General features: G+C 40.9%; 1 protein-coding gene across 3 annotated transcripts in view; it reads right to left on the bottom strand.

The window, feature by feature from the left end:
• The window catches only part of METTL15 (methyltransferase like 15), a 72929-nt gene that overhangs the window by 9370 nt on the left and 38780 nt on the right, over positions 1-24779 (bottom strand). For all 3 annotated transcript variants that reach the window (XM_053945284.1, XM_053945282.1, XM_053945283.1), the window contains one exon: positions 174-365. In XM_053945284.1, coding sequence (XP_053801259.1) covers positions 174-365 — 192 coding nt within the window. The remainder of the gene's footprint in view (positions 1-173; positions 366-24779) is intronic.

The raw sequence follows: 24779 nt of genomic DNA, 5'->3' as shown, positions 1-24779 counted from the left end.
CTGAGCACCGAGACAGAAAAAAGCTTTTTGGCAAAAGAAAGACAGGATACTCATGCAGTATTAGATGTGGTTTGAGGAAAAGAATTCTCCATTTCAAGAGGAAAGGAAATGCACAGGAGGTGCAGAGCAGACAGTTTTTGAGGTTCAAGAAGAAATGCTCTATGATGATGTACCTGTCATGATCCATCCTCATGTCCAAGGGTCCATCCTTCTGCAGGGAAAAGCCCCTTTCAGGTGTGTCTAACTGCATGGAAGAACAGCCAGCATCCAGGAGAACGCCGTCCAGAGTCCCTGGCTCAACCCCAGACGAGATTAACAAAGCCTCTGACTCGCTGAACCGTCCTAGAAGAGGCTGAAGCTGCTTCCTGTAAGAAAGGAACAAATGAACAGCCCCAAGGTTAATTATAACAATGCCATCTCTCCCCCTTGCACAGCAGGAATTGGATAATAGCACTCAACTTGTCTCAGAAGCAATAGGGCAATTCCCAAAGTAATAGTTTATGTCTTTTCATATGTCAACACTGAAAACCGGTCCAGACCACCCCTCAGTGGCTACTTCTTGAACCCTTTACTCTCTTCCTGCTTCATCTTAAAGAAATGGAAAACTGACTAAAATTTTATTTTTTTCAGTGTGCAGGAACTCAAGAGGACACCTTCAGCAGGAATGTCCTGACTTCTGAAGTACCTGCCCTGCTTAGCAGGGCCCTTAGTCAAGAAAGGCCAAGGTGCAGAAAAGAAAGAATAGATCTGGGACCTAAAGAAGCAGACAAAATAAAACAAGAATGCACAACCTTGTGGTTAATATTTACCCAGCAGGAAAACAATTCCAAGCTCCTGCCATGGGACCAAACACGTTTTTAGTGGCATTTGTCATTTTAAAAATAACTGGGAGAGTGAGGTGCACTGAATCACAGGCAGGTAAAACACTTAGTGCATTTTGGATTTAGGCACCTGATCACTGCAGAGAGCAGTTTAACGAGCACTCTTGTGCTTACTGCTCTTCCCCAGATTTAAAGTGCTTCTTTCTCAATATTCCCGTGCTGGTAAGGAAAAGAGGAGTGGCAAGGGAGAAGAGAACACATCTTGGGCACACACGTGTGTCCATCCACACAGAGCTCAGGGAGGGTCTGGACAATGCTCTCAGGCACAGGATGGAATTCCTGGGTTGTCCTGCCAGGAGCTGCACTCAGTGATCCTGATGGCTCTGCTCCAGCTCGGGCTACCCTATGATTCTGTGACCTCTGAGGTTTCCAATGCTCTCCTGGGTATCTAATCCCAAACTTCTGGGTTTTGCCTGTATATAAACTGACTTACAATTACACCATTTATTTTATCTGCCTCTCAAAATCTAGATGGATTTCACAGACTCGGAAAGATTAATCAACATGTTGCTGCACTTTTAAGCAGTACCTGCAGAGCAGAACACGTTTCTGCCCATACCAGGGAGCCACTGCCTCCGTGTGGAGAGAAGAAGCTCCATTAAAAGGAATCCAACCACATGGAAGAACACTCAGCTACACAGTGCTCTCCTCATTAGAGCAGAGCAAATCCACCCAGCAAACACAGCACAGAACCCGGGAAGCAGTGTGAAGGGACAACTTCCAGGAGGGATATCATCATGGCACACACAGTTTGGAATTGATTTCTGTGCAGCCCATAACTGAACACAGCTACTCAGCATAATAGCAACTGACAGCTCCTGAAAAGCACAATGAGCCACTTCAGACACGTAAACCAATTTAAGCCACGTAGTTATAGAGTTTTGAGATTGGATTTCCTCCTCAATATAATGAGGGGGATTTTCTCGAAAATACACACCACTTTTTCCAGCTGTTTCTACCTTCGTGACTCATGCAAATGAATGAACTTTAAAATTCCATATGTGGGAGATGACAATAAATGAGACCCGGATAAAACTGTAAATTGCCATAGTCCAGTTCCCCAGCAGACAGTAATCCACATCAGTGGCTCTGAAGTAGTGCTCCACCAACCTGCCTGAAAAATTACTCTGAACACTATTTATTTATTGCTAGAGATTTACTTACATTTCTTTAAACAAGTCATAAATATGTGGATAGCGAAGGCGTTTGTGACAGCTTTTGATCTGTGATCTGCCAAACTTTTGTGATTAAAAAAGATTAATTAAAAAATAATTAAATTTTGAGTAAGTAGAAATTTACTCTTTGGTAGAGAGATGCTTCGGCTGAAAAATTTCTGGAGTTTGTAAATAAAAAAAAAAAGATTGAAGAATATTAGGCTGACATTTGATGTCAGTCTTTCAGCTGTGTGAAATTACAGCTTCTGTACAGAACGTGGTTGTTATGCACTGCCTTGTGTGCACCAGTGGTGGACACAGGCATCTTGTTGATTATAAATTCTCACTAAAACCAGATGCTTTTCGTGAGGTCATAAGGATTATATTGCAGTGTTCAGGCCAGCTCTCTGCATTCCTGTGCTCTGTGGAACAGAAGACACACTTTTAAGCACCTTGGCTATCTCACACACTTCAATTAATCAAACCAGGTACAGAGTGAAGAAAGATTTATTACCTTATGAAACACAAATATCAACTCTTTTTTTGATCAGACAGTAACAATGATAGTGGTGAAAAGGACTAATCTATTAGATTATCAGCATGACACATTTATTTGAAATAAAATATTTTACCAAGGATTCAGAACATTTGTTAGAAGATATTCTCCCCTAGTCTACCATTCCTTATGTCTCTATTCAAATTAAAACTGCCTGTTACACACAGGATTTATCAAAAATATTCTTAATTTCCCCTCAACTTCCTTTTGACTTCAGGTTTTTATTTACTATATATACTATATATAGTAAATATATATATAAAAATATATATAAATATATTATATATACTATATATATTGATCTATAAATCCACCTTCCAGAAAAATCTCAAATAAATAATAAGTAATGAACAGTTAAATAATAAACTATGTTAAAAAAACCTTATTTCCTACAGTCACATGCCTTCTGCTCTTCCTAGGTATGCAGAATTCTTTCCACTTTCTTTTTTCAGTCTTCCAATGTTTTCTTTGGTCAGTAGAGGATTTATGTTCGATGACATACTTACTAGTGTGAAAATCCATTACCCTTTCTGTCCTAATATATTGCAAAACCAGCGCTTAGTGGAAAAAGCAGGCAAGGTAAACCAGGGAACAGCCACCAATACCAAGAAGAACAGCCAAGCTTACAGTTCTGAGAAGCCCGAGATGAGCGAGCACATCAAAACCTCACGGAGCAAGACTGAAAGGGCCTTTTCATCCCGTCCTGGGGACACCTTGCAACGCTGCTGGGACTACAAAGGGTCACTCCAATCACTTCAGGCAGTCCTAGAAGGTTAAAATCTGACTAGACCAAGCTGCCTTGCTTAAGAGAAAATATTTAAGCTTAGCGCTTGAGCAGCATTTTATATATTCAGAGTATTTTAGAAACATAAAAAAAACTACAAAGAGCTTTTAGCTCCTCTCGTATAAATGGAGAAACAAGACTTGTAGGGTTTAATATTTAACAACTTGAAGATGCCATGCAGAAAGCTAAGACAATTTCAGAAACGATGGTCTGAGGATGTAAAAGAGCAGAAAATACCTGTCATGTGAGCTCTCATTTCAGGGGGTGTCTATGAGGCAATAGCATGGCAATTTTGCAGCCAATTCCCAACTGCTACAGACAAGCAATCTCTAACTTCCCAAAATACTCAACATGTTCACTCCCTCTTCAGTAATCTTGACATTCTATAAGAAAAATGTACATAAGATTTCAAAAGAACAATGGGAATATGGACAATCTAGCCTACTTTAAAAAGAATAAAAAGTTATTTACAGCGACTAAGGTTGTGGGGCCTTAATAAATTTTCCTGTGCAACAACTTCAGAATTCTTGGGAAATAACACAGTTGGAAAATAATACAGAACCTTGGGTTCAGCTCCTTTGTTCAGGTCATAACACAGTATTTTATTATATTATGACACATAGCGTGGTAATTCTGCTAGACAGGACTTGATCCACACTTCTCAACCACAGCAAAGAGCAGAATGAGAAAGGGTTCAATGCCTCCTAAAGTATTTCAGTTCATCTCTAGTATTCTGCAAAGCTTTATAAAAATATTTTTTCATTTTACTCAGTTGAGAGGGATCCACACAAGAAAAAAAAAAAAAGTAAAGCATTAACACTGCTTCAATGAAATAAATGGAATCTTTTCTCTCATCTAATTTCTCTTGACTGTCACAGACATTGACATGACATCAATCACTGAAGTAATTTCACATTTTCTTATGTATACACACTAACACTTGCTCTTGACGTTTCACTACGGCTCCACTTAAAAATTCTGTGTACAAACACACGACGATCCCCTGTCAGCGGTGAAAACCACATTTCACCCAAGCAGAACAAATGGCTTCCTCAGGAGAACAGAACGCAAAGTTTTTCAGCTAACTCTTGGCACTGCACACCAAACAAGGAGGTGCTCTGATGCAGTAACTGCAGGGGCACTGCCAGCACCCAGGGGTCTCACCCAGGGGCTGCCAAGCAGCTCCAGCTGTAACGAGGAGCCCGGTCCAGCCCTGGATTGGCACTGCCTCACCTGGCTGAGGTCCCCCACGGCTGGCAGACTGCTGCAATTCTCACTCACTGCTCCAGGCACACCTGGAAGCAAAACTGGGAAGTGTTCCAGCCGTAAATCCCAGGAACTTCCAGTACCCTGCCTGGGAACTGTCGTGTGTTACTGCGCCCCAGTGCAGCATCCCTCTCAAAACTTAATTTAGAGGTTTGATGTTAGAAGTTTCTAACAACCTCTCAAGCACACCTGCTCACTATTTAAATGCTCATTTGTATTTCTCTATCAACTACAAATTGTGCTCCACTATTCTGTCCACTAACACAATTTCAGCAAAAACTACAGCAGAAGACACTGTTCTAACTAAAGGGAAAGGCAAAATGTGTAAACCAAAAGCACAAACATCAAAGATGGTGTCCATTGAGTATAAATCCAAAATCTTGCCATATTAGACATCTTCCACAGCAGGTATACTCAATCTCATTGAAATAAGAGATAATTTACTCATTTTAATAAGAGATAATAACACTGTTCATAATGAACAGTGTTTCCTGCTACATTACAGATTAAGGAAGCAATTATTTTCCTTTTTCTGGCAAAACAAATGACTAGTAGAAAAAGGCAATCGAGGCAAATTTCAAAATTACATGTCTCACCAAAATTTGAAAAAAATGTATTTTTAAATTTCCTAAGTAACACAAGGTTTTGCTGCATAATAAGAGCAAATGTTATGCAATTGCATCTAGCCATTAAAGCCTTTGCTATAAAATATATAACACCATTATGAGTGACACCTCTATTACATAATATACGTAGCATAGCTAATATGCTGTCATCATTCAGATGTGCAAAGGAAAACAAGCTGTCAGAATGGTTTGCTTGTCACTTCTAAGCCACAAGAGTTCAGAAAAGTCATGGATTCTCTGACTTTGCACTGGGGGTTTCAGCAGGATCAGCTGAGTGATCACCATCAGCAGCAGCACCTCAGGACTGCCAAGCCCCCCCCGAGCCCCCTCAGCTTTATTCCAGCTTTCTAAAGGAGCGTCCAACTCACCACTCAAGTTCTAAGATCATTTTTTCACTGTAAGAAAACACAGCAAAGCAAGTTTTCTCAGAGTTGATAAACCTTAATAGTTACATTCTTCTTCTGCTGGCATCTTAAAAGACAGCTTGATAAAATCTGCCTCTCCAGTCCACAACAACCCACGGATCAATTCAGGCTTTCATTCAAGACACTAGGAACTTAATTGAGCTCAAAAGGAATGTTGCTACTGGCCACAGAAGGAAGAAAAGTTCTGTTTAAATCAGTTGCCAAAAGCCAGTAGAATACAGAAAGAAAACCTGGATGCACACCAGCAGGTTGAAAGGTATAAATTAACATCAGGAACATAAAAGCTGTATATGAACACGTTTCAGTCCCTGAATATAAGAACACTAAAATCTGTAGCAACAAGCATTGTAGACAGAATCTTTTCCAACACACAGGAAAGGGGCAGATCTCTTTTTTCCAGTGTTAACACACAGTCTCAGAGGAATCTGAAATTGTATTGGGTGTTGCAGACAAGGCACAAAAGCAGATTTATTACTCAATCAGCTTTACTGATCAATTACTGATTAACTGTGATCAGGTATGTACAATGACCAAAATACCACATATTACAGTTTAAAAAGACAAGAACTTACCTCAGTTTTGTCTCATTTGTTAAATGAGCAAAAAAAAAAGTGTATTTCTCTAGTTCCTGCTTTCCCCCACAACATTTCAGTTTCTGAATATGTTTCGGTCTTACTCAAATCAGTAATTAACTATTCTTTCTTTGACAAACCATTTCCTTGTTTGAAACAGTACTTAAACCTCAGAACAGCGAGGATAACATTTAGCATCAAGAATTTATTACATCTGGCATCAAGAATTTATTACAGATGATACAAGTAACTTTTTCTTCCTTCCTGTTCTTCTTTCCTAAGCTATGCCACAGAAGAACACGTCTCCAATTTGAATTGGCTCTCAGCTCAAGCATTAAACTCTCTGCCTGTCACTATGCTCCTGACTGTGGGGAGGACAAACAAGAGCAGCAGAACACAAGAGGAAAGCAAATAAGGACAGAAGGGAAATGGGGGCATCGCTCAGCCACAAGTCACAGTTTGCTCTTTGCCATTGCTCATACCAGGGCTTACCCTTTTCCAGACAAGGCAGCATGAACCCTTCATAAAATTAAAAACTCAGTCACATCATGGGTTTAAAAGACAGGCCAATAGTGAGTATTCTGGTCTCTGTTTCTTTCCCAGGAGCTTTTAGCATGCTTTTCTACCCAGCAGTGAACATCAGCACGCATTGAGATTTCCAGAGCAAGCCCAGTGTTTCAGCTGCCACTGCCAGCTCCCAGCCCTCAGGAGTAAACCTGGAGCAGCCATGCTTTGCCACACCACTTAACTCCACATCTTCTCACCTGCTGCCTTGGGAGGTTCTGCAGTTCTCCAGAAAAAAGAGATTCCTTTTTTGCTGTATTAGGTGACACATCCTAAAACCAACCATCAGAAACCAACAGCAATCATGCCACCAGTCATACTGGATTATGTGGATTATTTGTGAATAACTGAGTTGCATGCTCCACGCACATTTCCTCGTGGCACTGCACTGGTGAGCTCATTTGCAATGAGATCAGAGTGACCCCCATACCCAGGCAGAAAATCCACAAAGATTGCTTTGCCTCTGCTACTCACCCTCTACACAACTTTACCTTGTTACACTGCACCTGTTACTTCTGTATTTACCAACTCTGAAAATTGCCCCAAATTCTGAAACACTTAACATCAAAATTAAATCTCTATTTGCTTCTCAGAGCACTGCAAATCCCATCTTGGGAAGAAAGTGATGTGCTTAATCCTACTGCAGATTATAACATGTGTCTGCATAGTTCAAAGGTGGTATTTCACTTGTTCATCAAATCAAAACCAAATCATGATTTCCAAATACTGCACATGCAAAGTCAGGTGTATCCCTTAAGATAACCTTAGTTACATCAGTAAGCATTAAATTTTGGAAAACAACCGAGGTTCCACAAAAGAACACAACATTACCAAGCCCAAGAATGCTTTTGATTGAAAATGCTGTCTTAAAACACAAGTTGGCAGCCATTCACTTCCCCAGTGACCCTGACCTTTTTCCTAGTTTAAAAATGTCAATTTCAGAAAGCAATCATAAAAACAAAACTAGTTTTTTCAGGAGCCATAAGCATCTTGCTGCTCTTTAGACACCGCCAGTTAGCATCCACATGGAATTATACAGAAAATTCTTGATCAAAGTCTCATTCTGTTATTTCATTTATTAAGTGCCTTGTAATAAGAGCTGGGGAATTTAAATGCACGTCACCAGTGACAATCTGTCCTGACATTCAGTGTTTCCTGTACTGGCATTTTTACTTCATACAAGTCATGAAATGCTGCATTCAAATGAACTTCCCTCCTATAAAATGAACATCCAGAAATTGTGCAAATTCTCTTTTAAGTCAATATCAGAAAAAAAAAAAAATCTGTTTTTTACTGAAATTCCCTAGTCTCAACAAGGTTATTTTTTTATGCACAGAGACTACATGCAGTCTAACTACTTCTACTGCAGATTACAACATAAAGTCTGAAGTCGTAAATATTCGGAGAAGTAAGAGAACTTTCAATTTAATAATGTTTGCTCCTGAAAGTACACACACAGTTTTAAATTACTGGTCTGTAAAAAAAAAAAAAAAAAAACAAAAAAAAAAAAAAAAAAACAAAACAAAACCAAAACAACTGTGAGTCAGCTCTACCAAATATGCAAGTTAAGGAAACAGGTACATAATCAACAGTTAAAGAGATACCACACAGAAGAAGGAATATGGAAGTATAAAATGTGGCAGACTATGAGAACAGAAGCTGTTGCATAACCCACCCAAGGTATCATGAGACATGACCCTTACAACTCCATAAACAAAAAAAATCTTTGCAGCAGGTTTCTGACCTAGAAGGGGAAGTGCCAGTCTAGCTAAATTTGTTGCACATCCCCCAGTAAAGGATGGCAAAGTTCCCAAAAATATTACCAAAGAGAAATGTGACGAGCTCAAAGCAGCACGTGTGGAAATACGCACTAAATATGTGCTGGAGAAAACCCCTGCCCGAGCTGGAAGCTCATCAGCTGGGCAGAGCCATGAGGAGAAGGAGCAGCAAGCTTCATTTGGCCATTTCAACAGTAAACAGCTGGGAAAAGGGAAACAAAACCCTACAGTATGCAAGCCAGAAGTCTTAACTGGAACAGAAAAGTATTTAAAATGGAATAGTAAGACTTCACATCCAGGGTTTGGTATGCCATTACAGGAGCCTTGTCCAAAACAGAACAACTCCAAGTGGAACAGGACGAGCAGAAGTGAGAGATTATGAGATAATAACAAAAATCCCAGACTTGTTTTGCATACAAAAAAGGAGGGCAAGAATAGATGACAATATTCTACAGTGAGTATTTTAAATGCCAAGGAGAGAAATGAGCTAAGAGATATTAATCAACTATTAGCTGATTATAAATAAATTAGGTAACTGCTTTAACTGGAGATTTAAAAAAAGTTTCATAGAATGAAAAATTAGACTCTGGAATAGCTGGAGCACTGCATATAGAACTCCTAAGTACTTTTAAGAGAGAGCACAGTGAAGGAGATTAAATTATGCAGTGGCTTATAATTCCCAGCAATTGGATTCAGTGATGTGGCTGTCTGTTACAGCATGTTTATATCTGAACAGCTATTGTAATTCTCCGTTGAAAAGTTCACCCTGAAAATGTTTATGTGAACTTATCAGGACAGATACACACTACACATTTTACACGTGTATAAACACACTTCAACCTAAGAATAACTTACCCCTTAGGTATAAAGGATTCCTTTTATTTTTAGAAACCCCTTAGCTGAATGCATAAATACAACAAGTCTTCTTTCTCCTAATTTTTCCCAAAGCAGTTACTGGGGAACTTTTAACCAAGCAAAACATTGATATTGACTGGAAACTGCTATTTTCTGATGGAAAACTCAAAAAATACACTGCTCTCAGATAGAATTATTCTTAGCTTTTTTTTTTTGATCTTTTAATTCAGCAGGTGAGAAAGGAACTTCCATTTGCTGCCACAAAAGGATAATTCGGACCCCAAGATCAACAAATTTTGATTGTTATTGAAGGAAAAGTTCAAGAGTTCAAAAGTTGAGGTGTCTGCTTTTCCATAGGGTGCAACAAAATAGTCCAAAGGCTTTAACTTAATGTGATATAAAAGGAGATAAAAAAGAAACTCCCAAACAAAGTCCCAGCTTACCTTAGTGCTATTTTTAAGTATAATTCTACCCAACTAGAACAAAGAAGAACGGGCACCTCTAAGAACATTTTAACCTTCTGCTCCATGGCCTGGGACTCTGCAGGCTGTAGTTCTCTATGTTTATCAGCAGGTTCCCATCTGTTTTGTAAAGTAGCTGATTCCTCAGTCAGACAACTACTTTCTATCATGATACTAAAGGTTAAGATCTTACAAGTAAAATAATTACAGGTGATTTTCACATCAAGATGAACGCCCTTCCAGGTGCTAGAAAACACACAACATGATTTGATAGCCTTCAGAAAACTATAGTCTACTTCAGCATTTATTTAAAACCAAGTGTTCCAAACCTGGAATCCATTTGATCCACAAATGCTCAGACTGTTATACAGGTTTTTTTTTTTTTTTTTAAGTGCCATCTTTTTACCTAGGAATCCCAGAACTAGGTAACAATTTGCAAAAGAGACCTCCAGAGGTCTTCTAGGCCAAAGCTCAGCCCTAATTAGGTGGGCTCCCCAAGGCCAGGTCCAGTTGAACACCCCCAAAGGTACTCCCCAAGCCCTCCAGGAAGCCTCTTCCAGCACTACAGCCCTTGTGGCCATCGCATTCCCTGCCACACCTGACTGGAATTTCCTGCCTTTGACCTCCTGTCTCAGCAACTCCAACAGACTCCAGCTCTGTGGCAGCCCTTCAGGCAGGGGAAAAGCTTCTGTGCAAACTGTTCACAAAGTTTTGGCAAAGGGGTTTCAGTTATTTAAGTCTTTAAAAATACTACAGATCACTGATCGTGTTTTTAAGTTTTTTTCCCTAGAATTACCAAGACAAACTTAAAATTACAATGTAGCAACTGTGTATTTAATCAAAATCAATTAATAAATTAAATTAATCAAACTAGATTTAAAAAAAAATCAATAAAAAATAAATTAATCAAATAAAATAAATCAAATTAACAAAAAAATTATAAAACAAGAGCAGTTTGGCATTCCCCTGGAAGATTCATTCTTAGTTGTGTTCTGTCACATAGAAAGCTAAACAGTTACTCCTGAATCATTTACTTATTTACTACAAGCAGACTCGTTTTCCATATCAGGCTACTAATTCATGACTTAAGAGTTTTTGATGTTGGATTCTTGGCAGGATATAAAATAATTGCTTACCTGATGACATGAAAAATTTAAGAATCGAGCTCTAAACACAAGCTGGTTTACATCTCAGTATTCTTGCATGTTCTCAAAATAGCTGATTTTTCAGTTCCATTAAGGTTTTCTTTGGAAGTGCCAGTAAATTGAATTTCATTGCTCTCCATTTGCTACAATACTTTTTAGTAAAAAAAAACTCGTTATTGAGCAGAATAACTCTCAGTGGAAGAAAGCCTCATTTTTGTTACTACACAAATACATTTCTGTTCCCATTCACAAGCTGAACTACTGAAATCATTATCAATACCAAGAGCAGCCCTTCAAGTGGAAAAAATAACCTTTCATTTGGAATAAATGCCTCTTTGCCAATGCAAAACCACGGGTAATCCATTAAATTCTTCAGAACACTGGAGATGGCTCCACTGGCGCTCCCGCAACATGCTCGGGTAACATTTCAAATCACCCATGGGAGATACTAAAGAAGCATTTTACTATTTCATTTTGGCAGTATTATGATGCCTTACCTGCAGCATCTCTTCCCTAAGGTGGCATACCATAAGAGTAAGTATAACCCCATTTGAGAAACTCCTTTGAAAGAACCTTAAAATGTAGACACCACGTTTCCAGGAACAAAACACCAAATGAAACCAAGCAGAACTCAATAGAGCCACCCACAGGAAGTGGTTGATGTCAGGACAAGCCAACCCCTGGCTCCCTTCTGCCAAGCACTGCCACGAGCCTGGCACAGCAAAGTCCATCCCCACACAGCACCTGCATCACCAGTGCCTGCTGTGCTAAATCCAGTGTGGTCACTGGATTTGGTACAAAGGGTACAGCTCCATTTGCTTCATAAAAGTCATCCTCAAGTGATCCCAGAGCTATTGCTCTGTCTCAGGAAAGAACCCAGAAACCTTCCACTGTGAGTCTGACTGCTCAACACTCCTGCATTTGTCTGACTTCACCTGCAGCAGTCCTGGCATCGCAGTCCCTGTGACCACAAGACGTGAATTATCTGATGCACGGATTATTAACACCTTGTGGAAGACACTGTCTGCCAAGAAGACTCTCAGAGAGCTCCGGCACCATTAGATGGGGGGACACAAGGCAGGTTCACTTTGTTATGGCTGCCTGGCATCAACCATCTCACAAAGGAGGAGCTGAGCCAAACAACCCAGGCAAAGGCTTAAATCCTGGCAAAACCACATCGGGGTCTCCTCAAAACATGCAGATCACTCTGACAAATAATAGGGTCTGTCTGAAATGAAGAAAAGAGTAGAATCACATTCTGCACAATAAGGGTGTGGCATGGCTCCTTTATAAATGCATCTGCTAGGAAGAAATGCAGACACTTGCATAGCATAATTAGCAAGAGTCTGATAATCAAAATTAAGAGACAAGTAGCCAAGGAGTCACAGAACTAATCAGGTATCACCTGAAGTACTGGGCCAAATTCACAGCAAGTGCTTTAAAACAAGGAGTCAGTCAGCTGAAAGAGATCCAGAGACCAACAATGAAGCAGGTAGAAAAGAGGAGTCATGTGGAAACACTGGAAGTTGGGCTTTGTTTTGTTTTTCTTTGTGAGTAAGAAGGCTGGAGGGGATCTGATGGTTATCTCTGTACCAAGTTATTAAAAAGGCATCAGTGTTCAGCCACTCTGCATGCCAAGCCACAGCAAGTCAAGGAATGCTTGACTCAAGTGGCAGAAAAGGAGCTCTGAGCTGGACACTGGGAAAATTTCTTTATGTACACATAAACCACAAGAAATCACCAAGACACATTATTTATGCAATTCCTGTTATTATGGAATGTTTCTAGGAAGAGGAAAGGCAAACAGTGTTTAGGAATTCCAAAAGTACATTAGATTTTGTTTTAATTTTACAATTTAGTGACAGTGCTTGAACCCCTTGTTTCCAACGTCCATGAGTTATTTTATTTAAATCTTCTTTTGGAAATCATTTGGGGTTTAAGATGTTTCACTGCTAAGTTTGATCAGGAATTCTGCAGTTAAATTTCAAGTTGGCAAGTTAAATTTCAAGCTGGCAACATCAGATTTCATGTCATTGGAAAAGTGACTGATTAAATTTTTGCCTGTGTCACTCTGTTCTTTCTTCTGTCTCATCTCCTGATACTCCTGTAACTGCATCAGGGGTTTCTTTACCTTACCAGTATTTAATTTCTTTGTATTACAAGAAGGACATGGATAGTTGGCATCCTTGCCCATGGAGCAGGGGCTGGAACCAGACAATCTTTAAGGCTCTCTTCCAACCAAAACTATTTTTGAGTTATTATTTGGGGTATTTTTAAATACAGAACCCATATTTCTTTTCTAAAACAGAAAATTTCAGGTCAAAGCTGAGCATATGAACAGAGATGTTACAAAACAAACAAACAAAACAAAGTGGGTCATTTCCAGTCAAGTCTGAAGGGACCAGAGTACACTTAGAAGCATTTTCACTGACTGATTTCACTGAAGTGGACAGAGGTGCAAAGCCATGGTACTTTCCATGGCAACTGTAAGACATGCCATGTATGCTCTTGTGGAGTAGAAGAAGCAGCTAGGCTGAAATGCACAACCATGCACAATTTTCAGTTTTTTTCCCCTCTAAACAAAAGACCAAAACCTGTCTTTCACTCAATACCCTGAACTGCATATCCTGAAGATGTACCCTGAAGCTCACATAAAGCTTTTTTGGCTATCCCTGACTCTACCATAAACTTTAACTGCTGCTGTCAAATGGCCAACTGATATTTAATTTCTGTTCTTTGTATTTTGCCTGTCACATTCCATATTTGCATCTCTTCCATTCACTTTATCTCTGTCTCATCATATTCCCTTCAATCATGAATTATTCAGACCACTTGTCATTTTGGAATTTTTCTGATGCTGGATTTTTTTTCTCAGCAGAACTTACACACAGCACTTGTCCTCTAGACTTGCTTCCTACCCTTCAGTTGCTATAATTTTCCATTCTCCACATGTTCATTCATTTCCTGCTCTCTTCCATCTTCTTCCCCACTGCTTTTCTACATCTATCCAGGCAATCCCACAGGTATTCTTGCAACATAATAATTGCCATGGTCTGTGAACAATGAAGAGGTGTTAAGCACAGAAAGCATCACATAGAAAACCTTTCCTGCTTCCTAGGAATAAGAGATGTTGTCTTTATTTAGGATGCTCATTTCTTGGTATTGTATCTAATTTCCCAATGTGTAACACAAATAGTTATGAGACAAGCTTCTCCAGTATGACACAGAGTGATCAAATTGAACATATTCATTACAAATAAATCCCACTTCAATGACATGAAATCACTGAAATGTTACAGTTCTGCACAAATGAAAATCAACCTCCTTGGCTCATTACACTTAAACCAAGTTTTACCACCCAACCACTGGAGCTGGAGGGCTGAAACACTGACTTGTAGGTATGATTCACTTCTTCCCAAAAAGCCTTGCACTACCTCACAAACTGGACTTGAAAAAATCACTTGTGAACCTTGCATGTTCAACCTCATTTCTCACGGAATGGCAAACGTTAAGAAAATACAATCCATCTGAAATTAATTTGTGTATTATCACTGTCATTCTTCTGTTACAAACTTTCTTAATTGCTGTGACCATGAGAAGAGAGGGTGGCTGAATTACAGATATTCTCTGAGAAAGGGTAATGCAGTGCAGTGAAGGAGATTAATATTGCCAAGCAGATTAATCTAAAAAGCTAGCATTTGTGATACAAGTACCTCTTTGGGAGTGTGGGGGGAAAGGGGTAAGCAATGAAGGAATGCTGGGAAAATGCAGGAATTAAAACTGCAGTGAAACTGTGCAACTCTTGCCTGTATTATGACATACAAGAACCTTAGGTCATGATTTTTTAAAAAAATTGCCTATTAGGATATCCACATTGCAGCTATCTAGATTTTTTGCAGGTTGTGACAGCCTAAACACAAATTCATTTTGAACAGTTACTTCAGAACTTTACCAATCATGACTCTAATTTCCTTTTTTACAGAATCTTCTCCAATAGGTATTTTCTTCAATTTCTGCATGTGTAGTAGCAGGAGAAAGTCTACTATCACTATTCAGATACCCAGAAATTACTGTTCCAAATATTGCCTGAATATCTGCAAGCACCCAGGAAAGCGCAGCTAAAATATTCAATTGGAATTGTAAAGCTGGATTAACATTAGAGTGTAATTCTTATATCTCAGATTTAAAGTAGCTTTTCATCTTTCAGAAGCAGTCAGCCTTGTACTCACATTCCCAGTGAGGCACCACAGGCCAACAGAGAGCTGCAAAAGGGGGCTGTTCCAAGAGGAAAAGGCTGCTCATGATCCCCTCCATGAAACCCAAAAGCATAAACAAGCCATCTCTCCCCCAGAAAACCTGTTTAAAGAAAATATTGGAAGGATCACTCAGAAAGACAACTGAGTTTTTTGATGTGACAAACTTTCTCATGCCAGGGCAATCAATGAGTGCACGGCCCTGAGAGGAGATTCAGACAGGGGCAGAACAAATGTGCACACAGGAGGAACCAACAAGGCTTTCTGGAAGACTTCATGTCTCCTTCATAAAATTACTAGGCAATTAAACCCTTTCTCCCTCTCTAACTGCCTTCCTGTTTTCCCCAAAGAATCTGGAAACACTTCCTGCAGTTTTCCTTCTCTTCTGGAATCTTTTCTCCTTTTTGTTTCAATGGTCTCCAAATTCTGCCACCTCCTGGGCAGTCTCTCCACTCAAACAACCCCTTCTTTCTCAGGCCTCACAACTACTTTTTTCTACCTTTAACAATTTTCTCAGCCACTACTCTGCAAAAGAAGATGTTTGTCTCCATCAGCTTGGTAAGGACACTAAAACGAGCTGGCAAAAGACAGCACAAGTCAGGTAAAGAAAAAAAGGACAGGTAAAAGTCTCTGATGTGCTGCACCCAGAATATCCAAATTACAGGAGACAGCAGCAAGGGACGTCAAAGCACACACATGAAATATAAGAACCAAAACCAGACCATCCAAATTACAGGAGATACCAGGGAGAGATGTCAAAGCACACACATGAAATATAAAAACCAAAACCAGAACATCCAAAAAGTTTCCCTCTCGTGGCTGCTCAAAAAACGATTGTTTGCCTGGAAATCATATTACGACTGAATTACCCGTAAATGCAGATAGCTGACACTTTAAGATCAAGCAGCTTCTATTTACTTGGAAAATCAGGATGTAGCTGCCAAATTTAGATTGCAGCCACAACCTTTTACGCAACATGTTAAAGTTGCCCTGCTACAATAAAGATCAGAGCCTTAAAGAGAAGCATTTTTTGCAGGAAACAACCTGTGACAAAAGCTGGTGGTATTTTCACTACTGATTTAAAGAACACAATATCATTAATAAAGTGCAGCAATGGAATAATAACCTTATATAAAAGAGCATTCCCTTCTAGACAAACCTAGAGCACAGAGCAAAACAACATCTATGAACAAGCATTTTGTAACTTCAGTCAGCAGGCATCTCTGAATTCATTCCTGAACACACAGTGCACATCAGCCAGCCCTCAGGAGGAGATCACTGAACACCACACAGAAGGAAAACACATCTGCTGTAGGTCCTGCTTGCACACACTGGCATTCTTATGGCCAGAACACAGAACCAACAAGGAGGAATCACATCCCACAGCAGCTTCTCAGGCAGCTGCTCCATCCCACTTGGGATGTAGGGTCTGCAGGTATGCACTCGTGAGCCTTGCTTCAGTTCAGCTTTTTGAGGCAACGGGCAGCACCAGAAAGCTCCAGTGAAACTGCTCTCCATGTGTTTGTGACCAGCCCCCTGTATCCCTCCACACCTCCTGTATCCCCCCAGCTCTCTCCACCTTAAGCCCCTCCGACACCCTGCTGGAGCTCCCAGGCTGACCTGAGAGGATGGCTCAGCTGTAATGACATTAAATCCTAATAAAGGCTCCTGCACTGGACAGGGCAGCCCAGCTGCACCCCTGCCTCCCAAACACACGTGTACAGCCAGCAGGCCAGCCCAGGCGTGGCTCCGCAGAATTCTCTGTGACTGCAATCATTCACATTCCTCATTATGCTGTTTCTGGAAAGCCACATTTAGTAAGTTATAAAAAAGATCCCTTCCCTTATTTCTGTCCTGAGAAAGAATCCTAATTGGCTAGAGCCAGTCATAAAAATTTAACCATGTTTCTGAAAACACGAGTGCCAAAGGGTAATGCATCGCTAATGGCTGCCAGTGGAATAAATAGCAGTTCTGACGTCAAAACTTTGTTACACTCCAATAACTGGCTCACTTGGGGTTTCAGGTACAGCAAGTTACATGCCAGTTTTAAATAAAGTTATAAAAATAGAACACACACTGAACCATATTGCCACCATGCAGCCTGAAACTACATGATTTATGCCTAATAAAATGTTAACAAAGGTGACAGAGGGTATAAAAATAGTATTTTCTACCTCATAATATCCTCTTACTTGGATTTGAGAGGGCAAAATGAGGCAGATATAATTTTCCTTTTATTTTTCAAGACATATGGCCAAAATCAGAGTAAACAATTTTGAGTGGAAGTGACATTTAAGAAGTATTTATAATACCTTTAACCTGAAGATAGTATAGTAAAACCCAAGTTGTAAAAATCTGCATTACAATGCATCTCTGAGTCCTGCTTGAATAAACGCATTAAGTAGCAAGGAGCTTTGTCTTTCCACTCCTTCTGTGGTGCAGCTATTGAACAAAATACCCTTTAATTGTGTAAAAGATGCAACCTTGGGCTGTGCCTGTACAACTAACAGTTTAATGGTTCAGGGATTCAGCACCCAGATCATGAACAAAACCACGGTGCATGGATGGGGCTGAATATTCCAATTCAGGAACTTGCTTGAACACATAATGCTTAACACTTGAATTGAGGGACTTGGCAGTGCTGGGTTAACAGTGGCACTTTTCCAACCTAAGCAATCCTACAATCCTTCCTCTGCACAAAAAAACCCCAAGTTTTAGATGTGCAAACATGGCTGCACTCACGGGGAAGGGAAAGGACAACACCCTGAAGGTAACACAGAAGGCTAGGAAGAAGTTTGAAGAAACAACATTCACTTGAGAGCAGTGCAGGAATAGGGACAATTGTCATTTCTGACCTGTGGGCTCTCCAACGTTCAGTTCAAGAACATTAAGACACTTACACCACTCCACACAGCTTCCAAGGCAGAGGGAACTCAAAGAGCTCCCACTGCAGAGCAGAGATCACACACATGAAATCCCACCCTCGTAAAGGGCTGCTGACAGACTTACCAGTTACCTGCACTGTCCCTTGTGTCACTTGGAGCAGGAAAGATACAGGTGGTTCTAAGAGCCTCTAGAAGAACAGGAGTGAGGCGTGGCACCAGCTGCAACAATCTGCATTTGTAATCAAATTACCCAAGTATTAGCATAGGAAATCCACGGTGGAAATTTTGGAGTGAGAAAGGAAACTTTGCCACAACTCTTGCTCAAAAAAACCCAAGATTTGCCTACATAGAAGTGAATGCAGTCAAGTAACCTGGAGGGGAGTGTGGCAAAACCAAAAAAAAATCCCCTTGTTTCACATACAACAAAACTTGGCATCTTTCAAAGGCACTAGCTAACATTACTTAAATGTTTGCTAAATATTTACTCTTATTTGAAAGGATCACGAGGTTTAAGAGGGACACTGTGGTCAGAAACCTTCAGTAGGTCATGGAAATGCATGTGCTCTTCTAGTCCTGAAATATTTGAAATATTAAGTGGCTTCCTGCTGTAATGGCCATCTCCAGAGAGACTTAGAAATAAGCAAAAAAAAAAGAAAAATAAATTACATAATGCTGACATCCATTTGTGTGAATGTTCTTGAGCAAAAGCAATGCAGCAACATTTGATAAATTCAATAATCATTGCACTAAATATAAAGAGGAAGGTTTAGGTTCTACATAAAACTACAACAAAAAAAAAATCTTTATTTGAATTGGTTCTTGGTATTCCATACATTGTATTTCATACAAACTCTTATTGAAATTGGCATTTAAGATTAAAATATTCCAAGATGAAATTGCTTAGAAGTTGTTAAACTTACAACAAGTTGTCACGGGGTTGAGCATTGCAGATGAACCGTGTTGACTTAGGGTGTGAGCTAAACCAGTAAATCATAATTCCCTTTTCTGCTGAAATCATTTAACTCTAGAATAAAGTCAAATGTAAGCATCAAATCCTCTCTCAGCTCAGGTAAGAGCACAGGCCAAGACACTTTCAGAGAGGGCTCCACTTCCCCACAGAGCAGTGCTTGCTAAGAACCCTGAACCACAACTCTTTTTTTCCAAACCTTATCACAGGCAGTAAAGAAACAAAATTTTAAGATGCCATTCACTCCCTGCTTTACTTTTACACAGGAACCTTCCAAAAATCCCCCCAGTGATTCAAAGGAAAAAAATCTTATTTAAATCTTATAATCTTGTTTGAAAAAATTACTTTCAACTTACCATGATATTGCTTATTATTTACAGTACAGGTTTTGCTTTTCTTTGGTTTGTTGTTTTTTTTTTTCTTTAAAAGGCACATTCAACAGCTTCAGGTCAGTCCAAATTATTAGAGGGTTTGCCACAACTGACTTAAATTAATATTAAGAGATCATTATTGTACTTGACGTGTTATGCAAGTAACATTTCTCCTCTGCAGCATCTTTCAAAGACAAACAAATGAATTACAACTTCTATTTCTCAGAAGCAATTGAAACTTTACAGCACTAAGAGAATCAGAAACTATATTCATTTTATAACTTAAAAATGAAATTGAAGGCTTCATGAAATTAATCAGTAAGGAAGTGCTGGGCCAGTTCAACATAGAAAAGAGGGAATACTTGTAGTGAACTACACAATACCAAAAATAAGGAATTGGTAAAAACCTCCTGGTACAAGAAACAAATATTCCACAAACATTTGACACCTCAGGTGTCACAGCTCCTGCCACAGCCACAAAGAGATTTTGGAGGAGTAACAGTGAAGGGTGCACGAACAGAGTATTTTTCATGGAAGTAACGCAAGTGTCCAATAGCACTTTTGGCCACTGGTCCTAGATCTAAGCTACAGTGGCACCTGCAATCCAAGTCTTCAGGCAAAACTGGTGATGGCAGCAAAGGATGCAGCAAAGCAGAAATCAGAGGATTCAGGAGACCTCAGCCTCCTGAGGGAAGGGGTAACCAGGAGGTGGCTCCTGGCACGGGAAGGAGCTCAGGACAACAGGTCAAACCCCATGAGCAACTTCTGCCAAGTGCAGGGAATCCATGGGAATCCACACCCCTGTGAAAACAGAAAGCCACAGCAAGATGCCAGCTTGGCTGGACAGGGAAACACTGACCAGGCAGGACAAACTACCAGAGGAATCCTGAGCTGGATTTAAGAACACCTCAATCTGTCTGAAGCAAAAACTGGAAAGGGAAATGCCAGGATGATATGGAAGGCTGAAGAATGGCACAGGCGACCCAGGAATTAATTTCACTAAAAAGGCTGAGGCAATTAAAGCCTTTGCCTAAGTATTTACTGGCAAAATCTGCCCCAGGTGCCCACTGTCCTAGACCAGGAGGGAAATTGCTAACACCACAGCACAGGAGGACAAGTGAGGTGTCACAGGGAGCAGCTGGGCATGGACACGAGACCAGAGCGTGTCAGGAGAGCTGGCTGATGTCAAAGCCCTGCCAGCTTTCAGGCAAATCCCTGATAACTGTGACAAAGGCAGTGCCATGACAACTTCAAAAAAACCTCACGAAGGATTTTCCAGAGAAGCACAGGCTGGCAAACCTTCCTTCATCATTCCATGTGAAGTCTGCATAAAAACCCAGAACTCGAAGAGCAAGATGAGAACAGACAACATAGAAATAAATGAGGCTGATCCAGGAGTGTTTTACCTTAAATAAATCTAAGACAAAGTACCTGGCTCTGTAGATAACATGTCAACAGTATATTTAATTCCATTTTAATACAGCTTTTGGTTTTTCTCCTCGATTACCTTGGCAGGCAACCAAACAATGAGAGCCACAAAGATTAAGATTAGAGCCACAAAGAATATATGGGTGAAAAGCTGGATTCAAGGGCTGTTGGTGCCATGGATCAAGGTGTCACTTGCACCTGAAAATCCAGCAGGAGAAGAGAGCTTCCTTCCAGAGACAAAAACCGGCCCGACCTGCCAGGGTGAGCCAACTTTCAAAAGCAAGATTCAGTAATTAAAGGGTTTACACTGCATCTCTGAATGTAGAATTAATGCATAAATGTTTTTATGCACCATAATTTTATCATATATTTATCTATTTCTATTACATGTGCATTGAGAAGCTTCCAGATTGGCACCCAAATACTGACATTTCTTCCTGTAGCAATGGTTAGAGACAGGGAGAGACAGACATTTTTAGTTCTGCACACTTCTATTTTTCAATGTTTAGTATCATATTAATTATGATAATTAAAAATGGAAACACATTCCTTTGAAAGCAAGAAACTCCCCTGATTATACAATGAGATTCAGTTCTTGTTTTAAGCCATGAAGTCATTGCACAAAAGGAGTATTGAATTTCAAATTTTTAAAATTCAATAATGTTTTTTATTCACAGTTCTTGCTACGATAGATCTGAATTTATAATAAACTAGTATCTCAACTAAAGAGCAATGAAAAAAGAGATCAAATTAACATCAAAACCCTACAGAGATTTCTTTTTCAGTCCATTTTTTTTAATCTCCAAAATATGCAAGGAAACAGAACTCCAGGTTTCCTTCAGACATTGTTTTGGTACCCTGTCCATCAAGTATGCGACCACGCAAAACAAAGAAACAGATGAGACCAAGAAGACCATGCCTGCTGCTCTATTCTGCTAAATTCCCTATAAAACCATGACAGTCCAAATAGCTGGGAATAGCAACATGGAAATAAGCAGTGGATACTGTCTGGCTGGACTGGAGCAGAGCTCTCAGCACCCTCTCTCAACAGCCTCACGAGCAAGCTCGGGCAGCGTGGGCTGGAGGAGCAGCCACCTCAGGGACTGAGAAGTGCCTGCACAGCAGCTCCCAAGGGCTGTGCCTCAGGGTCTGGCCCTGCTGGTGTCCCCAGGGCTCCATACTGGTCCCAGTATGGTTTAACTTACTCAGCAATGACTTGGACAAAGGGGCAGATGTCCCCTCAGCAAGTTTGCTGATGACACAAAGATGGGAGAAATGGTCCCAGAGTGCCGTGCATCCCTTCCGAGGCACCTCAACAGGCTGGAGAGATGGACAGAGAAGAACTGTGCCAAATTCAACAGTGGGAAATGCAGGGTCCAGCACCTGGGGAGGAACAGCCCCATGCACCAGCACGGGCTGAGGACTGACCTGCTGGAAAGCAGCTCTGTGGAAATGCAGCTGGGGGTCCTGGTGGATGACAAATTGTCCATGGGCCAGCAGCGTGCCCTGTGGGCAATGAGGCCAGTGGGATCCTGGGGTGCATTAGGGAGAACATTGCCAGCAGGTTGAGGTTGGAGATCCTGCCCCTCTGCTCAGCCCTGGTGAGGCACACCTGGAGCACTGTGTCCTGCTCTGCGCTCCTCATTTCAAGAAAGACAAGGAGCTCCTGGAGTGGTTGCAGTGGTGGGCTGTGAAGAAGATTGAGGGACTGGAGAATCTTTCTTAACAGGAAAGGCTGAGGGAACTGGGCCTGTTCTCCCCCAGAAGAGAGGACAGAGGGCAGGACCCTGTCAGGGTGTGAGAGTGTCAGGGAGGGGTCAGGATGGAGCAGGCTCTGCTCTGTGATGTGGAGCAGCAGGACACAAAGGCACGGGCAGAAACTGCTGCACAGCAAGTCACACCACAACGTCACCAAGAACTTCTTCCCTGTGCAGGTGGCCATGCCCTGGAACAGACTGTCCAGAGAGGAGTGGAGTCTCCTCACCAGAGATATTTATTTGAGAACATTTTGGCACAACCCTGTGCAATGTGAATGACCCTGCATGAGCAGGGAGGTTGAACAAAACCTGCTGTGGTGCCTTCCAACCTGACCCGTTCTGTGATTCTGTGGAATTTTCTGTCACAAGAATAACTTGAGAGGTCTCATCTCCTTTGTTCTGTACAGCAAATATTACAACCAGCTCAAAGCCTGGCTTTATGACAGGTCATGTATCTTCTCACCATCACCAGCCATTTTAGCTAATATTATTGTTAATCTATTTGAACATTTATAATGGGTTATTTCAAAGGCAAAAGAGAAAACTATTATAATTATGCATTGTATTTTGCCAAATCTAGATATTTTTCATGGCATGGTATGCTTTCCAAACAGGCAGAAATAAGATCATTTCAACACCACAAAAACCCTACCTGAAGCATACTGTAAAAGTAAACCTATTTGTGAGGTTCCCCCTCATTACCATGATGATTAATTCCCCCTCATTACCACACTAGAATTAACCTTTGTATTCAGCCTTTCATTAGCTGCTGGTATTGACACATAGACCACATTAACCTGAAGGACATAAATTTCTGCTGAAGAAAATTTCACCCAAATTTTGTTAGCTTGAAGAAGTTGCCCTGTCTGCTCTCAGAGCAGTGTCCAAGATGGTCAGCTCACTCTAAGTGAAATAAGCTTTGTTGCAGCACGAAGTTTAACCAAGTGGCAGTACTGATTATTCAAAGTATTCACACAATATTCAGTATTCACACACTTCTGGTCCTGCTGCTTGGAAAAGTGACAAACCACACATTTCAATTCTGCCATGACACGTAATTTTTACTTAACTATAGAAAATTAATTTTACTTATTTATTTTTAGAACACGAAAACGTACTAGCATAATCTCACGCATCACCAGTTTTTGGCTGCAACTCCACTAAATGCCAGAAGGTATTTAATTTTAATGCTGTACTCACTGGGTGCTAACATCCAGCCAGAGGCAGACTGCAGAAGGGGTTGAATCCACTCACATGCTGCAAGTCCCACATCACTCCAGACTGCAGTGCAAGGAACCAAAACTCAGGCTGAACTCAGGTGAATGAGATTTTTTGCCTTGTCTTTTGCTGCTAATTGCCCTGCTCCTTAGGAAGGGCCAGCAGTGATGGAGGAGCTGGGGATAAAGCACCACCTTACCCTGACAGGAGATAAAATATTGCAGCTCATCTGAAAGGGTGGGCAGCCACGATGCAGCAGGGGGTTCAGCACAGAAAACCTGGGGGGTTTAGCAGCTGCTCTCCAAGCCTTGCAGAACAACTTCCTAGGTTTTTTTTTTTTTTTTGAGAGGCAAAGATGCTGGTTTTCAGGAATTAAAAAAAAAAAAAACAACCAAAAAAAGGTGCTTTTCCAGAGAAGGTTTGCTGATTATTCAAAGTGTTCACAGAATATTCAATATTCACACACTTCTGGTCCTGCTGAAAGGGAAAGGAGTGCTCCTCACCTTCCTCTTCCCCCTCCCAGCCAGGCAGGTGGCACAGATCCTCTCGCAGGTGACTGGCCAGTCTGGACATCATTGCCAGAAAGAACTGGGTTCTGGTTTTCCCACGGATACTGAAGTGTTTAGATTGCAGCAGCCTGGAGCCTGTCGTGAGCACAGTGGGGCTGACAGCACTCAGAGTGCCAGTACCACAGACTGTCTGTGCTGCTGCTGTCTCTTACCAACCTGTGTGAGCCAAGGCCACCCAGCAGCCAGCCCTGGCCTCCAACACCTGCACCAGCCAGGGCTGACAAGGCCAGGCAGCTTCCATTCCACCTTACTGAGGCCTGACAC

The sequence above is a fragment of the Vidua chalybeata genome, chromosome 6 (genome assembly GCF_026979565.1).
Source record: "Vidua chalybeata isolate OUT-0048 chromosome 6, bVidCha1 merged haplotype, whole genome shotgun sequence".
In the NCBI taxonomy this organism is placed as follows: domain Eukaryota; kingdom Metazoa; phylum Chordata; class Aves; order Passeriformes; family Viduidae; genus Vidua; species Vidua chalybeata.
The sequence above is the reverse complement of the archived record's forward strand: the minus strand, read 5'-3'. Positions and strand labels throughout refer to the sequence as shown.